This window comes from Lampetra fluviatilis, chromosome 7 (genome assembly GCF_964198595.1).
Source record: "Lampetra fluviatilis chromosome 7, kcLamFluv1.1, whole genome shotgun sequence".
Lineage (NCBI taxonomy): Eukaryota > Metazoa > Chordata > Hyperoartia > Petromyzontiformes > Petromyzontidae > Lampetra > Lampetra fluviatilis.
Window position 1 is genome coordinate 13,523,109 of NC_136281.1, and position 19,167 is coordinate 13,542,275.

At 47.5% G+C, this 19,167-nt stretch overlaps 1 protein-coding gene across 1 annotated transcript in view; it reads right to left on the reverse strand.

Moving 5' to 3' along the window:
* The window catches only part of LOC144933604 (cullin-9-like), a 34,543-nt gene that overhangs the window by 13,328 nt on the left and 2,048 nt on the right, over positions 1–19,167 (reverse strand). Inside the window, exons 2-20 of the mRNA XM_078858582.1 lie at positions 18,233–18,957; positions 17,326–17,480; positions 16,005–16,523; positions 15,233–15,374; positions 14,394–14,575; positions 13,097–13,903; positions 12,109–12,302; positions 11,044–11,312; positions 10,134–10,362; positions 9,606–9,711; positions 8,790–9,017; positions 7,862–7,952; positions 6,927–7,098; positions 5,482–5,587; positions 4,445–4,540; positions 3,860–4,035; positions 2,255–2,388; positions 1,924–2,118; positions 1,004–1,125 (exon numbers count right to left, since the gene is read on the reverse strand). Of these exons, the coding sequence (XP_078714708.1) occupies positions 1,004–1,125; positions 1,924–2,118; positions 2,255–2,388; positions 3,860–4,035; positions 4,445–4,540; positions 5,482–5,587; positions 6,927–7,098; positions 7,862–7,952; positions 8,790–9,017; positions 9,606–9,711; positions 10,134–10,362; positions 11,044–11,312; positions 12,109–12,302; positions 13,097–13,903; positions 14,394–14,575; positions 15,233–15,374; positions 16,005–16,523; positions 17,326–17,480; positions 18,233–18,929 (4,620 nt within the window). The 5' untranslated portion in view covers positions 18,930–18,957. The remainder of the gene's footprint in view (positions 1–1,003; positions 1,126–1,923; positions 2,119–2,254; positions 2,389–3,859; positions 4,036–4,444; positions 4,541–5,481; positions 5,588–6,926; positions 7,099–7,861; positions 7,953–8,789; positions 9,018–9,605; positions 9,712–10,133; positions 10,363–11,043; positions 11,313–12,108; positions 12,303–13,096; positions 13,904–14,393; positions 14,576–15,232; positions 15,375–16,004; positions 16,524–17,325; positions 17,481–18,232; positions 18,958–19,167) is intronic.

A 19,167-nucleotide genomic window follows, 5' to 3' on the forward strand; every position in this document is an offset into this window, starting at 1 on the left:
TAGATAATAGCAGATAAAAAAAAAATCACATTGAGAAAATGTAAGAACTTTTGGATAGAGATGTCTCAGAAAACACAGTGTGGATGAGATCAAAGTCTGATAGACCCAGTCCTCAACATGAACGGAGGACCATTGGAACCTCATTTGCCAGTAACAAAACATGATAATAGTTTTTTTCCCCTTTTATCTGGTGACAAAACTGACACTTTTTTTTACAAGGAGTCATGTTTGCATTGACCTTGAGTTGTGCGCCTTTTGGCGTCATCTGGTCCAACACCATGTGAGACGAGGCTCTAAAGAAAGCTGTCTCGAGTGTGGACCAATCAATTTCAAGGACAGTGCATACATTATAAGAGTTATGTTTTTTGTTTGCATTCCGACTGCAGGTATTGTGGTCAATGCAAACATGACTCCTTGTAAAAAAGGTGTCAGTTTTGTTGCCAGATAAAAGGGTAAAAAACCAATTATCATGAACGGAGGAGCCAATGAGTGCCATTCATGGGAACAGTAACCATGGGAGTATAATAGAAGAGTGATCAGGAGGTGACAGACCGCTTGTGAGCGAGCGACTGGAGTCAATCAGCGAGTAATGAATCATCAGTCATCGAGGTGGTAGGGGGGCCTAAGTCAGGGTTTTTCCACTGGAGGCTCACGAGCTATATCTGACCCGTTAAGACTCAAGAAGTGGCCCACTGACATGTGACGTCATAACACATGTACATACGTGACGTCATTATGTATGTACAATGTGATATGAAGTCACGTGGTTCCGCCACCATACGGTAATTTTATTACGTGGTTCGCCAGAAAATATATTTGAAGAATTCTGGCAAAAGAATTTGATGATGCTCAGTGAAAAAGTATGAATAGGAACGATGAAACAGAAGACTCCGTATGTATCCTGTCAAAAACAAACAAAATTGCCTTGAAGGTGCTGGAAGCAAGGGGCACACCCTCATACACACGTGGTGTGTCAGGGCGGCATCTCGCACACGACTCTCACCTGCGCCTGCACTACCGAGGCCCAGCAAGCGGCAAGCGGGGCCACGCTGTTGTGCCTTTTGGCATCAACGCCAGCTTCGTCAAACTCGAAGTCTTTGTCTTTGGTCTGAGCCCCCTTTGCGCCTGCCAGAGAGGACAGATGGACACACCGCTTTAATAAAGGACATTGCATTGTAGCTTGTACGATTGGAGTGTTTATTTAGTCAGTTACCCACAAACCCTGTCCACTCGATATTATTGTCGAACCAAGCTTCGACAGTTTTTCCACGGTAAAAGCGTTGTCGGAGATAACTGCCGGCGAAGGCTGCCCTTACACTGCCAGAGTGTAGAGGCATTGTATTGTGGTTTAACACATTCTGATCCAAAGTTCTTATACTCTGCATTTCTCAAAATCTCGTCATCCCATCTCCATTGTCCAGCTTATAATATTTCTCCGTCGCTACACTATGAAGTAAACAACTCAACACATTCGTCACACTGTATTTAAAGAAAAAATATACAATAGGTGAGGATTCGGGAAGTGACCCTGCTTCGTAGCACATATACCATAGAGTAGATCACTGGATTTGGTGAAAGGTGACAAAGTTGTTCGCGTAATATACTACGAGTCCAGCCCCTAGTCAATGTGGTTCACATCCACGGCTAAAAATCAGTGGGCGAACTATATCTGAGGTGGTTACTTGGTTCCAACTTAACCAACCTGCACCGATCAGCATGGTGACGCGCTCGTCAAACAACCCCCCGTAACGGACGCAGAGTGGGTAAGCCCTTCATCCTGCAGTGGATAGATCATGGCTGGTGATAATCAAGCGGTGTTGGTTAATCCTAAACCAAAGTTCACACTGATGTGATGGTAACACTGGCGGGGTGAGACAGCAGTGTAAGGGACACAGCAACGGGGCAAGCTGCCCGGTGGCACACCTGTGGGCTTGGCGGGCACGTGGATGTCGGCACTGGCGATGGGGTTGGTGTTGGCGTGCACCAGCAGGCGGCACAGGCGGCGCACGCGCGACGCGAACACGAGGGCCTTGCTGCGGCCGGCGCGCCGGTGCTGCTCGTTCTGCGACAGGTACTCCTGTAGCAGCCAGCGGAACGGGCTGGCCTGTTCGCCGGAGCCTACACACCCACCGGGCACGGAGAAACGTCAAAGATCAACCGTGGTGCACGGTGCAAGCGTTTAACTGCCTGCAACACAGCGCCGTCTTCAGGAGCGATGGTTGGGAAGTGTTGAAAAGGATGGGGAATGTGGCACCTTCAGCCGTGATGCTGCTGACAATGGGAGTAACCAGCGCCTCCCAGCAGGTCTGGCCCAGGGCCTGTGCCGCCTCTGGGTCCGGCAGGAACTGCTCGGTGAAGCTCTGCTCATGGCGAAGGACAGCACCCAGCCTGCGGGTAAACATTTCAGTCATTAATGAAGGTCCACTCCCGGAAGAACCACGACAGCAGTGTTCTTCTATTATATTTTGCGAAGGGACACAATAAAAAGTAGCATGTGCTGGCACACCACTTGGCATCATTGTACACGTGTTATGTCACACAGCAGCGTGACGTTATAACATCTGCACATGCAACCACTGATCCGTACATTCTTGCCCCTAGGTCTCTTGATCTCGATCTTATTAATTTCCTTTGCATCCTAATAAACTGCATCTGTTAATATCTTGGTGAGCTATATTTCTCAGGAGGCCAGAACTTGGGTGGGGTCACTCCCAAGAGCCTTTCACAGGCCACAATGGCACACCAGTTGAAACAATCCTGGCCTACATAACCGCACCATTGTCAACCAAGGGGCTTATAGATTCCATTTGTAAATGAATCCTGCTGTGCTGAAGCACTCTTATCAAGGCTGACTGTATATTTTGCGTGAAGTAGTTGCGACTATTGCCAGCAGACGATTGGGATGCTGATTCAGCGAGCCATCAGCAAAATGCAAAGGTCAAGTGGAAGCCACACCTGTTCTTGGCAAAATATTTTAATCAGCTGTGACAGCGTTTTGCAAGTCTAGGATTTCAGCCAATATTTTGCTCGCTGAGTTTTGCAGGCGTCCACATTGTATAAATCCATTTAGAGTATCTGCGATCGCCAAGAACAAAGCCAAGAACCAAGCCGACGCGGCAGAGCTTTTGTTTCTAACACAATGAACAATGCTGCAGCACATGGGGGACATGACAAGGTTACTGCAGCTAACATACGATGGGAGTGTTGTTGAAAAACAGGACATTGTGGGGAAGGGGGACTGGTGGTGATCGCTAATAAAAGGCAATTCATGGATGGCTTTGGGTCCTGTTCTCTCCTTCACCAGCCTGCATTGACCAGCGTGGGGAAGTATGGTCAAACAACCCCCATGACCGACATGCGAAAATTGGAGCCTTCATCCGAGGGTGCATTGACAAAGGACTGTGTGTATTATTATAATAGAGTGTGTAGGAGATGAAGAAACCTACGATGGGTTTATTTTCTACTTATTCCAAGCTCAAAACTGTCATCAACCAGACAATAGTGATGGGAAGTTTAACAAACTTCCAAATGAGTCATTTTCAAGTCATTTCAAAAACAGTTCGTGACCCCACACAAATGTCTACTGGAAAAAATGATATCACAAGCTTGAAAATACATTTCACAACATAAATGCTCGTTTAAAATAATGCCCCAGAGGATCATGAAATCTGTCCAGGACATGACAATTAAATTAGCATGTATCCATTAAGATATTTTTAAACCTAAAAAAACATAATGCAACAGTTCCCAGGTAACGCATTGAGTAACCCCCATCTGCCTTCAAGGGGCACTTCCGTAATGTTTACAATTCACCACGTCGCAAATTCGTCGCGTGGCAAACATCCATCCCCCCCCCTACTTGTTGTAGAGTTGCAGCATGTGCAGTCGGTTGAGCCGCACGGCCTCCGTCCAGGCATGGGCCTTCACCGTGTAGAACAGGCACGTGCGGCGGCACAGCTGCTCGCGGAACACGGGCCAGAACGTCGGCTTGGGGCCCAGGATCTCGAACCCGTGTACGCGCGTGTCTATGCCTCCCTGCGGTGGAGCAAACGGAGCGTGGTGGATGGGGGGTGGGGAGATGGTCGAAATGGTCCAGTGAGGCACGACCGACGACAAACAGGCGGCGCTGGAATGTGTTACGAATCACGGCGTGAGAAATTCGTACAAAGGAAAAAAACATGTTCGGGTTATGAAGCTCGGTGTTTCTCAATTTGAGTCCTCGTGACCTGGATTACCAACCATTAGGTGCATGCAGTGCGTGCAATGGCTGACTTAACTTGCACGTGAAGAAAAACATATTATGATAATTAAAAATGTGGACTGTGGGAGATTGTGCACACTGGAGTTGGGAAAAGTGGATCTGGCTGACCGTGTTACATTTCCAATTGCATTTACTCTCACCGTACGCATTCAAAAGCCCTGAAGCCAAATATGCAGCTCACACCTGTTGGCATCTCTTGACGCGGATCTGGATGATGGGCCAGAACCTGGTCATGTTCTCCAACAACACCACCTTGCTCGCCGAAGACGGCACGTTCACCTAAAGCACGAATAAAACGTACACACGATACTTCCAATTTACATAAAATAATTGTAAGATCTTCAAGGTTCAGGAAATTGTGCAATCTTTATGAATAGCATTCAGTGAGCACATGTTGTGAACAGCTGTTGACTTCTTAACTAATTGCCATTTCCCATGTGACGTGTTAACAACAGTTTGTATTGCCTGTATAGGGGGTGAAAGGGTCACTTCAACCATCCTTATAAGCTGCTAGGCAGCATTGTTAACTGATTTAAAGGTTTTCGCATTTATGGCAGAACAACAACAGCATCTAAAGGACCCGCTTATTGAAGGGGAGGGGAGTGCACGCAAAATAATTCTGATGAAAGCCAAAAAAAAGTCTGTCTGTGGTCGCTGGAGACAAGAAGTTTTCCTTCAGACTGCGTAATTTATTGAATAAAGGTACGGGAAGCAGCGATTGATGGATTAACATCGATTCTTAAGCACACGTATGCGTCAAATTACGTTCGGTAGAACCAATGTTTTTTTTTTCTTCCTCATTTGTATGTTGTTGTATGCAATGCGTTCTCATCGCGACTATTCATTGAATCGCTGGAGAGGTTGAGGTGAATCGCTCTGGCTCCCGTGTTGTCTCCAGCAGAGGTGGGAGGGGAGGCTACGACTTTCATTTCACATGGCCCATAAGCCCCATGACACCTTCCACTTCGAAACGGCTCACAAAAAATATGTATCCATCACTGCAAAAATCTTAGGCGCACTAAGCGGGCAGTCGACTTTACGTAAGTGTTGCTAATTTTAGTACACCCAGTCAATGATGTGACTGCAAGGGCCTGCTGCACCGACAGAAGTGACTGCAGTGTGTGTTAATGCATGGTCCAGTAAGGGTAAAGAAAGTGTTCCCCACCCTTGGCCTGCAGTATAAGTGGACGCTGTTCACACGTGAAGGCAGCAGCACTTACGGCGTTGAGCTCCGTGTTGATGTTGTTTGGGTCATCACCTCCCATGGCCACTATGCGCGCTGGCATGTAGCTTGAGTCCTCGCTTGCGACCAGCAGGGACAGCTTCCTGCAACGACGCAACGCAGAGTCACATCGGCAGCGAGCGTGGCACTTTCTCTGCGTCGCCAGCCCCGTTGCCGTGAAAACCACACGAAGCCCGTTCCTCCGCTCCCTCGATCTCGGGAGTGGAGTTCCATTTGCTGAGGGCAACTTTTTTCCTTAAGGATGGATTTAAAGTGATAGCTATTGGTGCCGATGTTTCGACTGTATGGTGGGCACTGCAACCGAGTTGTGTTCGCTGCTTGGCAAAACACAGCAAGAGCTTTAGTCACGTATGATGCATTTGTGTGGCCACATTTCCAGCAATTCTGTCTGCCAATCCCCTAGTCTGGTAAAGACTGTTAAGAGAGATACCGCTGTGTGATGAGATCCAAATATGGTAAAAGAAAAATAAATCTACTGTCTCACAACCCACTCGCTCAAACTATGTCATTAATCGCATAGAGACAACACATCATTTTAAGAGTATCCGCTTTCATAAAACACACAGCAAGCCAAAACTGTTATGATGAAGAGCATACTAATTGTGAACAAAAACACCATAATCACTGGCGTGGAATCCTCAGCCAAAGCGGTGCTAAAATTGGACTGCTACCAAAAAAGACAATTCTGGAATCTCATCCATGTGATAGAAAACAAAGCCCGCGGATGGAACAGAATGTGAACAAGGCCAGCCTTTGCCCCAGACACCACCCTAATAAGGGCATGCTAGCGTTAGCGACAGGCTAACACATTTATTGGGCGAGGGCCAGCATTGTTAAAAAGGCGTGTGATGATTTGCGGTCGCAAATTCATCAAACATTTTATTCTTTGTTGCCATCGCAGAACCTGCGGTGGGGGCCCAGGAGTGATATAAAATGCTGATGTAACAATTAATTATATTATCAGCCTTTTGTCAATCCCCCTGCTTGATAAAGGCCTCCGCAAGCCATGTCAGTCATTGGGGGGTTATATGACCATATGTCACGACGCTGGTCAATGTCGGTACCGGTTGGTGAAGGGGTGGAGAGGACCAGCACTGTTTTATCAACTTGAGCAACCCACACTGACCAATGTGGTGCTAGAAGGTCAAACAAGCCCCATGACCGACACGATGTAGTGAGGCCTTCATCCAGCAGTGGACAAAGGGCTATATGTTATTTATATATCTTTACATATTTAGAATGTCATGGGTTGTAGAAGACGCCAGGCAATTTTAACATCCTCCCATGGCAATAGGATTGAGCGTTCCAATAAAAGACCCGCGTTCGAACATCGATTGCATGACTTTCAGAATCGATCATCGATTCCGTGAACCAGTGTCAAAAACCGACAATCTATTAATAAAACCCTGCCGGGAGACTCGCCTGATAATGACGCCCTTCAGCATGGTGATGGTGATAAAGTGCGAGCCAGTGCTGCCGTTGGACTCCCAGTAGGTCTTGGGGTTGCCATCCAGCAGCTTGCTAACGCGGTGCTCGTTGGAGGACACCTCCACCTTCTCCCAACACTTGTCTTCCTTCACCTCCACATTCGAGCCTGGCGGAAGGAAAAAGATCGTGCTGCTATGAAGGAAACCAGGATCCTGTCATTAAAATAACTGTCAATGTTCATAGCCATAGGTTCAATCACCAACACGTTACGTGAAAATGAAAATAGCATTGCGTTTTTTGCCCTTCTCGTTGGTTATGACAATCTTCCTGTAGGACAGTCAACTGAAACAAAACTTTTTTTCCATTCCATTTATATCAAAACGATAAAAGTGTGTTTTTATTGTACTTGGTTATCCCTTGTGTAACACTGGTAAATCGGAAATAACTCAATTCTAAAATACAGATGAACTCATCATCGTTTACATGCAGAACACCAACAGTGTCTATATGGGACAATATCCAGCACTGCCGTTCAAGTAACCCAACACAACATGCACGTTGGTTCTTGTAATATTCTACGTAGTAGCCTAGACTAGAAAACCACAATGACCTTATTTGGGAAATGCTTATGTTTTCTGCAGAGACAGCCATACGATCTTTATTTATTTGAAACCGAGTCCACATTGCTTATCTCAGAAAAGGACATAAATATATAAAGTCCTCGGTCTGCATCTTTAAGTTATGTGTCTACGGCTAGAGTTCGAGACAACTGGCTGGTCTTTGGTAAATTTGACCAGCAGATTCTCAGTCTAAAACATCTAAGAACAGATCTAACTGGTGGCAGATTTAGTCTTAAAAAAATACATGGCAGCAAATGCAGTTTGGCAGTGCCGTTTTATTTCCCACAATATATAAAAACGATGACGTACCTTGGCAAATGTTGCGTAGAAAAATATTAAAGAACGGGATGCTGATTGGCTGCTGAGTTCGACGGGATTCCTCGATCTGACCAAGAACCATCTGATGGGGCAAAACAAATCCAAAAAAAACACACACAAACATCGTCATCGTACCCTCAATGGACAGTTGGCGCAAATGCTGGCAGTGATCAAGGTATCCCAAACAGGCTATAAAATTAGCAACAAATACATTTACCTTGGTATTGAGCGCACAGAGCATAAACCCAATATAATACAGAGTACATGTGTATATGTACAGCCCTTATTCAATCCACAGCTGGATGAGAACCTCCCCACACCATGCAGGTCGTGCAGCTTATTTTACCACACTTCACTGCACTGATCAGTGCGCTATGGTAAAGTCGGGAAGCAAAGAACATCGAAGTACAATACAACAGCGGATTTAGCTACACTGCCCTGCACTGACCAGAACGCTCCAAGCAGACTGGCTCAAAACCCCAACAGACTTTAGCACCCACTCCCCCCACACCACCCACCCAGACACACGTGACCAGCTCAATGGAGTGAATATGTAAACTAGCCGGAAAAAAAACCAAAGATCCCGCATATAGCCTTAAGAGACTGTTGGGGCTAATGCTGTTAGCGAGCACCTATGAAGGCTGGCACAGTACACGAAGGATGGGAGGCCAGCACCACCACATTTGTTTCCCTAGTGGTGATGTTTACACACCATACCAGGTATTAATTTGAGGCTGAGTCGACTTCGGGGAGGCCCAGGACCGATTCAAATAATCGTCACAGGTGTTGGCCGTGAGCGGGACTCGAATTCCGTCCGCTGGATTCGTAGCGCAATGCGCTAACCACTACACCACCGCTCCCCATACTGACACGCGCGCGCACAGACATGCGGCGAAGCGCAGTGAAGTGCCGAACCCACCTGTATGCAGCCGGCCAGGATGCTGGTGGTGAGCTGTTTGTAGAGCTTAGCGTATTTCTCACAGTCGGCGACCAGGTCGCGCAGCTCGGCTCCCAGCAGCAGCCCCGGCCCATGCTTGTCCAGTGCCCGTGTGATGGCCTCGCGACCTCCCACGCGGCACATCACGATTGCGTAGTCTTTGTTCTCCGACGCCAACCGGTACATGAATCGCACAAACTCCTGCTGGACCTGCAACGACATGCGACCCCACGTGCGTTTTTTTTTCGTTCATTGACCCTTGAACTAAGAATGACCGTATTGCAATACTCTTTGACTTCACGCAAATATATTTTCGTGGTGGCATCTTCGATGTTTTACTCCTCATGCTGGAAACTTGTTTCGGCAAATGCTTCCGTTCCTGTAGAAGCTTCCAGCACATGAAAGGAAGCATTGGACATCATGCCGAACAACACGCAATGCAACTAAAAAGCACATGGGAGTGCCCTTACTTCACTTGGACGGAACAATATTGGAGAGTTTTTCGTCGGTGTGCAAGGCTCTATGATTTAGAACTGCGTTTGGTGTTTAGTCTGTTGTCCTTCCCCTGCACCTCCAATTCGCACGGTTGGCTATATACGGTGCGAAAGAAGTTACATATACGTACACTCACATTTATGAAAACCATGATAACGTTTTTCTGTTTAAAGTCCAAATAATTAAGTGTCTCCCTCTCAACCTCACCCAAGTTTACCTCTCTCTGTAAACGTCTTAACATCTGTCAAGGAAAGAGGCGCATTGAGCGAGTCACTCGCTGTACGCAAGGCAACCAGCACGAACCTCCTTGACGACGGTCTGCATTCCGATGACGGACAGGAAAGGCACCAGTGCTTCGTGCCATGGCAAAGAATCTCCTTTCCTCTTCTCGAGGAAAATGGTCAACATCCTACACACGCGCGCATGCCAACAGGCCACAAAATTCCAACAATTAGTTGTACATGTGTTTGTCTTTCCAACACCACCCGCACAAATACAGCAAATATGTTGCGTCATTCCTCATCAGGGGAGTGAGCATCCATTGATTAATCGACTGTCATTGTTTCTAAATGTACAATATATACATTGTATGCAATTAGTTCACCCGATCCCAGCAGCCAAGAGAGGCGATAACATTCACCACATAGTAAAACAAAAAGAAATGGCTCTTGAAAGAACTCTTTGTAAGTGAACATTCTATTTCTTGACCAACCAAACACTCATAATAGAACTCCGCTTGCACAACTGGACAACACCCTACACACCGACCGGGAACAAACACTCTACACGTGAACACCACAGACGCACATAATTAAAAAGGCACCGGCGTACCGGACTACGGCGAGCTGCACCACCTTCTCCGACCGGAGTTTGTCCAGCGCTTGCACCAGAGCCTTGAAGATGTCGAGGTCATTGACGATGCTGGTCAGCTGCGGCTCCAGCAACGCGCTGTTCATCCAGCGCTCCAGAGACAGCACGAGCTCCTTGCTCAGGACGCCTTTGCGCAGGCTCGCCAGGATCGTGCGCAGCTCCACGTCTTTCCAGTTCACCACCGATTGCTCTGCACGCAGCGCCGGAACCACATGCCCGCGCGACATAAGGCGACGTCACCGAAGGGAGCGCTTCCCCCATCCACAGCCAGATCCCCCACGGTACACACGCGCAAGGTGTGCTGCGTGTTGCATCTTCTTTCATTCTGATTTACGGAACGAACTGCACCTTGCAAGTTTACTGTGAAATCCAACGTCGTGTCCACCTTTATTTTGTTTTACTGCAAAAAAGCACGGTGATCTGGCTTGATAATTTTAGTGAGTGGTTAAGAGACCGTTCACATTTCAGACACGCACAAGACATCACAATGTCTACCGTATGGAAAACTCCTCGATCGCCGACTCAGAGTATACATTTGCCACGTCCCTTCCAGAAAAATGACAATGAGGATAATTAAGATAATTAATGCCTATTAAGCCATCTTATCACATGAGGGGATATGTATCAGTTATAATCATTCAGCAAGAGGGCAGAGAGGCAGGACTAGAAAGAGGGGGGGGGGCGGGGGGTTTGAAGCTGCGGAGTTGATGTGGAGATGGCCAAGGACAGAGAACGAGTGGAGAAAGAGGACCAGGAAGCAGCCCCCAGCACGCGGAGTGAAACGTCGGACGTTATGCTCAACAGCGTGCGGCACAACCCAAAAACACAACGGAGAGCTAAAACGATCCCCATCGAGAGCAAGCAAGCGTACCGCTGGCCGAGTCCTCCGAGACGAGATCGAATTCGGTGAGCATGCCCAGCGCGGTGACCGCCAGCACGGACTGTTGCTGCTGCTGCTGCTGGGATCGTGCCGAGAGCGCAGGGCCGCCCGCCGCGCCGCCCGCAGCGCCGCCAGCGTTGGCCAGGCACTGGTAGAGGACGCGCTGCAGGCCGGCGCGTGCCAGGTGCTCCGCCAGGCTCTTGTGGTTTGTCATTAGCTTGATGACCACCTGCAGGCCGTCGACCACTGCCGCGCCGCACCTGGGGAAAAGGACGCAGAGCATGAAACGATCCACTCGCCACGGTCATGATGGCCAGGCGGATAACATTGCATCAAATCATCCTGCAAAATACACACTGATTCTTACCCTCAAGACGGATGCCTTGAACTATGCTCATAAGACTCGATTATTTATATTCATATTCTTTGGGTCCTTCGTAGATTGAAAAATAAAAAATAAAAAAATATCACGACGTTTTGATCGCAACACTAGCAATCGTCATCAGGTGAAAAAATTATGATACTAAAATTACAGGCAAATGAAATGCAGATGTAACAAAACAAGGTAATGTGGATTTGAATGTCTTAAATACCAACGCACCTCGATGTAACATGTAAGATGGCGGAGGTTACAAAACTATACAACTGCCACCCACAGTAAGAGACAACATACTCTAAAATAAAGACACAAAACATTTATAAACTTTAGAGTTGAATCACAACCCCCGAATAATGACAAACGATCAAGTTAGTGGGGCAGAGGAGTTAATCGTAGAATGCATGAGTTTTTTTCAGGTTAAGTTACACGCTTAGATCAGCATTAAATGCATTTTATTAATCGATTCATGGAAAAATGTGCTCATGGGAAGGAGGCGTAATTAATTTACAGTAATCATTGTTCCACCGGCGGTATCACTGCGATGCTTCCTAATGTAATGAGTACGTCTCCTGGGACAGGACAGCCGACACTGCACTCGGTGGGGGGGGGGGGGAGCGCACGCACTCCCCGCTCGACTCGCGCTGCCCACGAGCCCACGGCCCGGCCCCCTGCCTCACCCCTGCGTGCTCAGCATTCGCTCGATGGCGGCCGGGATGGTGACGAGCAGGCCGGGCGATCCGCCCTCCGTAGCGGACGCGATGCTGGACACCACCTCGCGGATCACGCGGCAATCCGCGTCCGGGACCAGGCGCGCCTTTCCCCTCTTGGCCGGGAGCACGAACTGCTCGGCGCGTATCACCACTCTCAAGCACTGTGAAAGGACGCCGGCGAAACACGCAGCGCTTGCTTTAAATGTTACTAAACGTACTATGCAATCCATAATATAAATGTTTTTTTGGGTTAGATCGCGTGAATATAAATGTGTTGTTAACCCGCCACGACCCGACGCAGCCAATTAGTAAGGTTTGTCACGTAAACAAAAGGTGCCAAGTAGTTACTACTTCAGCACACGGGTGTGTTGGAGAGTAAGCCCACAACATTTACAAACCGAGTACGTAGCTTTCGCTGGTGATTACAACCGGCTTCATCAGGAAATTGCCAGGATTGAGAAATCCTATGTGTTAAATGTACAGTGCAATATAACGCACATACACATTGCTGTGAAAACCGTCGACGACAAATCAATAAGAGAATGTCGTCTTCAGGCTAGACATCAACAGGCTACAGAGAGTAGACAGCACGAATGGTTGGGTGAAGGGCAATGCAGACGATGGGGGTAGGAAAGGATTACCTCGCACTGAGGAAGGTTACCTGGGGGCTTCGACAGAAATGCGTGGGTGTTGGAGTGGAGGATGCCCTCTGTTACGTGTCATTTAGCAATGAACCGATTAGAACAAACTATTATTCGAATGCCGAAATCCTTCAATGTATTGTTCACACCACTGCTGGCAGAACGGCCTCTACAAGAGGTATCTCTACAGCAGATCTAGAGGATATATGTTAATCTACTCTTACATACTTTTATCAAATAACTAGTGAAAAGAAACCCAATCCCCTCTAAGTAATTATTGAAAAGTCTTACGTGGTAAATAGGCACATACACACCTCTAGGCCAAGCTGCTGTATGACCAAAACATCGGCATGCTGCTGCATGCAGCTGAGCAGGGCCTGAATCCCTCCGTCGATGGCGAACAGCATATGGTAGTCCACCTTCTGCAGCAGTGCAATAATGACTCTGAAGACGGAGAGCACCACCACCTTCTCCTTCTGAAACTTGTCCATCTCTTCCACCAGCGCGTTGAGCAGCTTGTCCTTCGTTGACTGCCCCGACTCCAACTTGGTTGGCGGTTTCTTGTTGCTGGAGGTGTCCTCCTCAAGTATGTGTTGCATGGTCTGCAGCCCGGCCACGTGCAGAGCCACATCCGTCTGCGACTGCTTCATGATTTCCCACACATCCTGCCCTTTGGCCAAGAAAGTCTTCTTTGTTGAGGACTTGACAGAGTCAAACTGGCACAGTTTTTCCTCGACTCCTTCCACCTTCTCCAGGTCTTCTGTCCTAAGGGACGCGCCGCCTTGCTTCGCCGACTCGCCCTTACTGTTGCTCTGACAGGCCGACGAGCTGGATGGCGATGTGTCGTCCTTTTTAGATTTCTTGGAGGATGACAAAGCGGGGATATCGACTGGAGAGGACTGCAACAATTTATCGCTGAACGTGCTGTCCGTGTTTTGAAAGGTGGTGTTGTCTTCAAGTAACTGCGAGGAGCTTTTGGGTGCAAATTTTTGGGAGACCTGGGACATCTCCAAGTCCTTCCTGAAAGGCGGGTTGGTGTGTATGAGGTGCTGAAGAAGTTGGCATGCCAGCTCGGACTTGGGGAGGAATGATATCAGAGAAATATCATCCAGTGAAGAGACCTAATTAGACAGAAGAGAACATGAACTACATGTTAATACTATCATATTATAGCCCTTAATCAAACAATTGCTGGATTAAGGAAACTCCACTCTATGTTGATCATGGGGGTTGATTGACCACACTTGACCAAACAGATCAGTTAGCAAAGGGGGGGGGGCAACCCCTCACCCCAAGACCCAATTAGTCACTCGCCACTGATGTTAGTCATGGCTGGAAATCGAACTCAGATCACCAGTATCACTGTCACCGCTCCCGCACGAGAAATACATTTGAAAATATAATGGCGGACTGAAAATACATTTCTTAACGATTTTAACATGAGTTGTTTTTAAACATCACCTTCACATACTAATACAATTAAAATAAGTGAAATATCAAGTGAACCACACACTCTGCAATTCAGCATCCAACATTTTCAGAAATACCCATCTCTGGTGTGTTAAGTGATTGTTGCATGCAGCTACTGTTGTTACAAAAAAAAGAAAAAACCTTCAGCTTAGCGGTGGCTGAAATGATGTCACACGCTTCTGCTTGGTGAGGGCCCTCCAACTTTTTGAGGAAGAAGAGGAGCTCCCACCAGTGGTTTCGGCTCAGCACTGAGTCATGCTCCCCCGTACCCTCAGACAGATAGGGCAGCATGTAGAAGCTGCCAAGGGGTCTGCTCTGGCTCTCTGCAAATACAATAGGACAGGATCCATAAATACATATTTTGTAATGGAAACTTGAATTGAAAGCAAATTATGTACCGCAGTATTGTTATGTAATTGAATGCCAACCTGGCCTAACCATATTCTTTGGGTCTTTCGGAAAAGTCACGTAGATAGGTTCAAAGAAAATAACAAAAAACTATATAACCTATCTACGTGACTTTACTAAAAAACCCAAAGAATATTAATTCCTGCAGTCACAAAAGCTTTAAGTCAAGATCTGGCCTAACCAGTTGGCTGTAAAGTGTTTGATGAGACAAGCAATTAAACTTTAACAATGTACCATCTCCACGATTCAATAATCATTTTTAACTTTGGGGGACACGACACGATGGAAAAATCATTTGGTTTATTTACCACTGCAGTGCGTGTAGAATTTGTAGTGGGTGCGGAGTTTCCACTAACCTATGAACCAATATCACACGCAATAATTTTTACGAAGAATAAAAAAAACGTAATAACGCAAGAATTTAATTTAATCGTTCAAACCTTGTGTCAATAATACTCAGCAATAAAAACTGGTTTGGCAACTGGTAGAAATAGTTTGAGGGCGGCAGGATTTGTTTCCACTGTTAAAATGTCAGGGCGCAGATGCTTGCGGGAGTTGAGGCCTCCTCTCACCGGGATCAGGCTTCATGGTTCTGATGAACTCGGGCGTTTTTTCAAGGTTCAGCTTCGGCTGTGCCATGGCTGACTGTTCGGACAGGATTTCTATCATGTGCCAGTACACCCAGAAAGTTCTACTCATTGAATCCCAAAGCACCTGATGAACACAAAAAATGGAAAAATATGGATCATACTAAGAATAGCATGCTATTTATAATAATGTTAAACAGTTTTGCTGGCCACAAATATGATATCAAATTATCGTGGGCTCCTTGACACTCACAGAACAATATTAAAATGCATACTTGCAAACCAATTAAATACACAATTCCAGACACTGCATCACAATGCCAATGAAATAAGCGCAGAATGTAAATGTCATGACAAAGTTGTGTGTGTGTGGTGGACTGTCTCGACAACACACATTCATACGTGAATAAAATATCAGTGATTTAGTCTTATTAAGGCAAGTGCTGTCAGGGAGCATCTATTAATGCTGGCACATCAGACATACAAATGCATGGATTCACAGACACAAATACACGCACGCACACACACATACACACACGCACATTTTGCTCACACATATGCACACACATACGTAGATGACACATATAAATGTACAGACAGACGCACAAACACATACACGCATAGGCACCTACAAACGTGTGCGCATACACGCAGAATAACACTCACGGGTGGGAGTTGCTTTGCAAAAACATGTTCAGACACACACAAAGACTACCCGCACGCCCCCAAACACACAAGCAAAACAACACACGGTTACCTGCACAGGCGGCCTGCCATCGTTGGACTGCTTGAACTCGCCCTGGTCGCCGGCGTTCACCTGCTCGTAGTCCTCCCGCATGCGCACCCGCATGCCAGGCCGCAGCACCTGTTGCACGTACTCCACGTAGCTGCTGCGCGTGCTGAAGCTGTTGAACGTCTTGAACTGGAGGTTCGCGTCCGCCTTGGGCTTCGCCGGCTGGTCGTGAGTGCTCCGGGCGGGTGGTGCCTGGAAGATGGAGCGGTGCGGGCCCCGGGGCGGGGTGGTGCCGTCCGAGTGCTCCTCCTCCGACTGCCGCTCCTCGCGGGAGCAGTCCCAGCCGAGGATCTTGACGAGTTCAACGATCAGGTTGGCCATGGCCATGGTGAACTCGAACTTGCGCTGCAGCCACAGCCGCTCCTCGGCACCAGGGCTCGTGTCCTCCTTGTCGGCGTGACCGTCGCAGTTGTTCAGGCGGTCCATGAGCGACGTCACGCACAGGTAGCGCTTCACCAGCGAGAACAGCAGCTTCCCGGGAATCTGTTGCGTGCACGGTCTTTGATTAAACTGAGATCTTTTATTTTCAAATGCAAAATGAAATTTAGTTTTAAAGCTTCATAATGTGTGATACCTCTGTATATTGTGTAGCCCTGTTGGTAATCCACTGCTGGATGAGGGTTTTCCCAAGCCAAGCAGGTCATGTATATTATTTGACAATACTTCCACCACTTGGGTCAGCGTGGGTTGGTGAAGGCGGAGTGCATAGGCATTGAAGCTTAGAACGGTACAGCAATTGATTAATTACACTGCCTTCTGCTGACAGCATAGCTCTGGAGCAGTCTTAAAATACCTGTTTTATGGATGGTAGTTTCCCACCAAGGCACTATCCATGCTCAACCGTGCTTCGCTTCTAAGATCTGATGAGACTGGATACATTCTCGGCTATTTGTCCAGAAGGACGGTAGCTCTATAACATGCATATATATAATGATTCGCTTACCACTACAATTTGATGAATTACCACACTTTGGGGTCATGATTCAATTCAAGAATCGTATCTTATTTGTATTGTCTTGTTTGTGATGTATTTGTGTTGTTTCGACTGTTTGATCACAGAAACATTGTACACGGTATTGATTTGTGATCCAAGTCTCCTCTGAGGGAGACATTTAGTCTCATTGGGCCTCTCACATGATTTAAATTCAATTTATGTAGGATTATATGTGACACGACCCGTCTCAATTGTATATATTCATTTAAGTTTGAACCCATGACCTAAACAATCTGACTTCATCGCCGACAAGGACAGACCCCTAATGATTGCAGATGCTGCCTTCGGTACCTGTGGGAGGTGGATGCCTTCAAACGACATGCCATGCTCTTCCGATGAGGTCGTTTCAGCAAAGAGCTCCAGTAGTGTGAAGCGGTTGTCAAAGTCCATGTGCTGCTCGATGCCGTCCTGCTGGCTGAGGGAGAGCAACACGTACGCCCGGCTTCCTGCCAGGCGGAACGCGCAACAGCAATTCACAATGAGCCAGCTATACCAGTGCTTGTTCTGTAAGTATTCACATCCAATACACACTGGCCAGTGTGATGAAGTATGGTGAAATAACCGAACAGACCTGTACAACACAAGGAGGCAGTCATCCAGCAGTGGATTTACAAAAGGGCACTGCATGTACCGTCACAGCACTGTTTATAATGATTGATATTACTAGGACAGTAATGTTTGTCACGTCACAGAGAGTTAATTCTCAGAGGTGGAATTATGCAAAATTCAGTGCAGAATCGAACTGAATGTGATGGTATATTGCGTGCAGTTATTACTCACTGGGCCGAGACCATAAACTCACTCTTGAGAGCATGGTTTAATCACAGGTGACTGTGTCGATTCAAACCGAGAAAGTCAGTGGTGCCTGGTCACTTCAACCTGAGCCACCTCTCCATCATAGCACATTTGAAGGCTATGAATACACGATTTGTTTTTACATGATAAGTTTAGCAATACAAATGCAACATTTCTCCCCCATAACTGTCAGTGAAAATGTGAAATGAACGAAAATCCAACTGATAAGACTCTCACAACACATCTGCTGCAAGTAGATTTTTATCCCACGTGGCAGACAAATCAGGTTTACAACATTACCATTGCAAACGCGGCATGAAAACTCCACAAACTCTGGCCTGCAAAAAAGTATAAAAATCGCCTAAACCAACTGGATAAGTCTGACGAGCAGTGCGCGAGTTACCTGCATCATGTGACGCGAGTGCGCGCAGCATGCGCCCGGCACTGCGGCGAGTCTGCGTCTCATTGTTGCACAGGAGCTCCATGAGCAAGTCAAGAGCTCCGGCCTCCTTGAAGACTCCAGCCAGTGGCCCAATGGAGGCGTAGGCGCTCAGCACGTGGATGATGTGCGAGATGTTATGCGTAGCTTCGGGGCCCGGCGCCCGCTCCACCTGCCGCCGTGCCCTCTGCACCAGCTTCTGCACATCCCCCTTCATCAATGCAAACTCCTGGTCCTCCAGGCCCGTTTCTCCCAAAGTGTTTCGATGGCCAGTCCCGGTGGTTGCCGCATGCACGTCATTCTCAATCCCGTTTTTAGAGTCGTCGCTGCTGCTGTTCATGTCCGCCTTGACCCAGCCTCCCCAGGTTCCCTCGGGCTTGCGGTTCCCTAGCAAGCCACCGCAGCAGGCGCAAACCTCCTCTTCGCTCATCCACATGAGGATGTTCTCGGACTTGCCAGCAGGATCACTGGCAGAGCTGCAAGCCACCGGGCTGCCACCGCCGCCACAACCCCCGTTCTCCTCGGCCGAAGAAACATGCCAGCGGATCAGGTATTCCACCAGACCATTATACGTGCGACGCTGACGGAGAAGTTCCACCGGGCACGCTTGCACCCCCGTTGCCAACTGCACCATTACAGACCCACCCTGCATGTTGCCCATTCCAAGTCTGACAGCAATAAGGGGTGTCCTGTTCAACAAGCGAGAAAGAGCATGATCAGTATCCACATCGGTTAAGTTTCGCCGCTCAATTAACGTTAACTTGATAGAAATTTGAATGCCGAAGCTTGTACTGTGAGTTTTGTTGCTTACATAAGTCGTTTAAGATTCCAAAGAACACAGGATGAGATGTTACTATCCTTTGTGCAAGCACTTCCAAGAGTTCATGAACAGTGAGCCT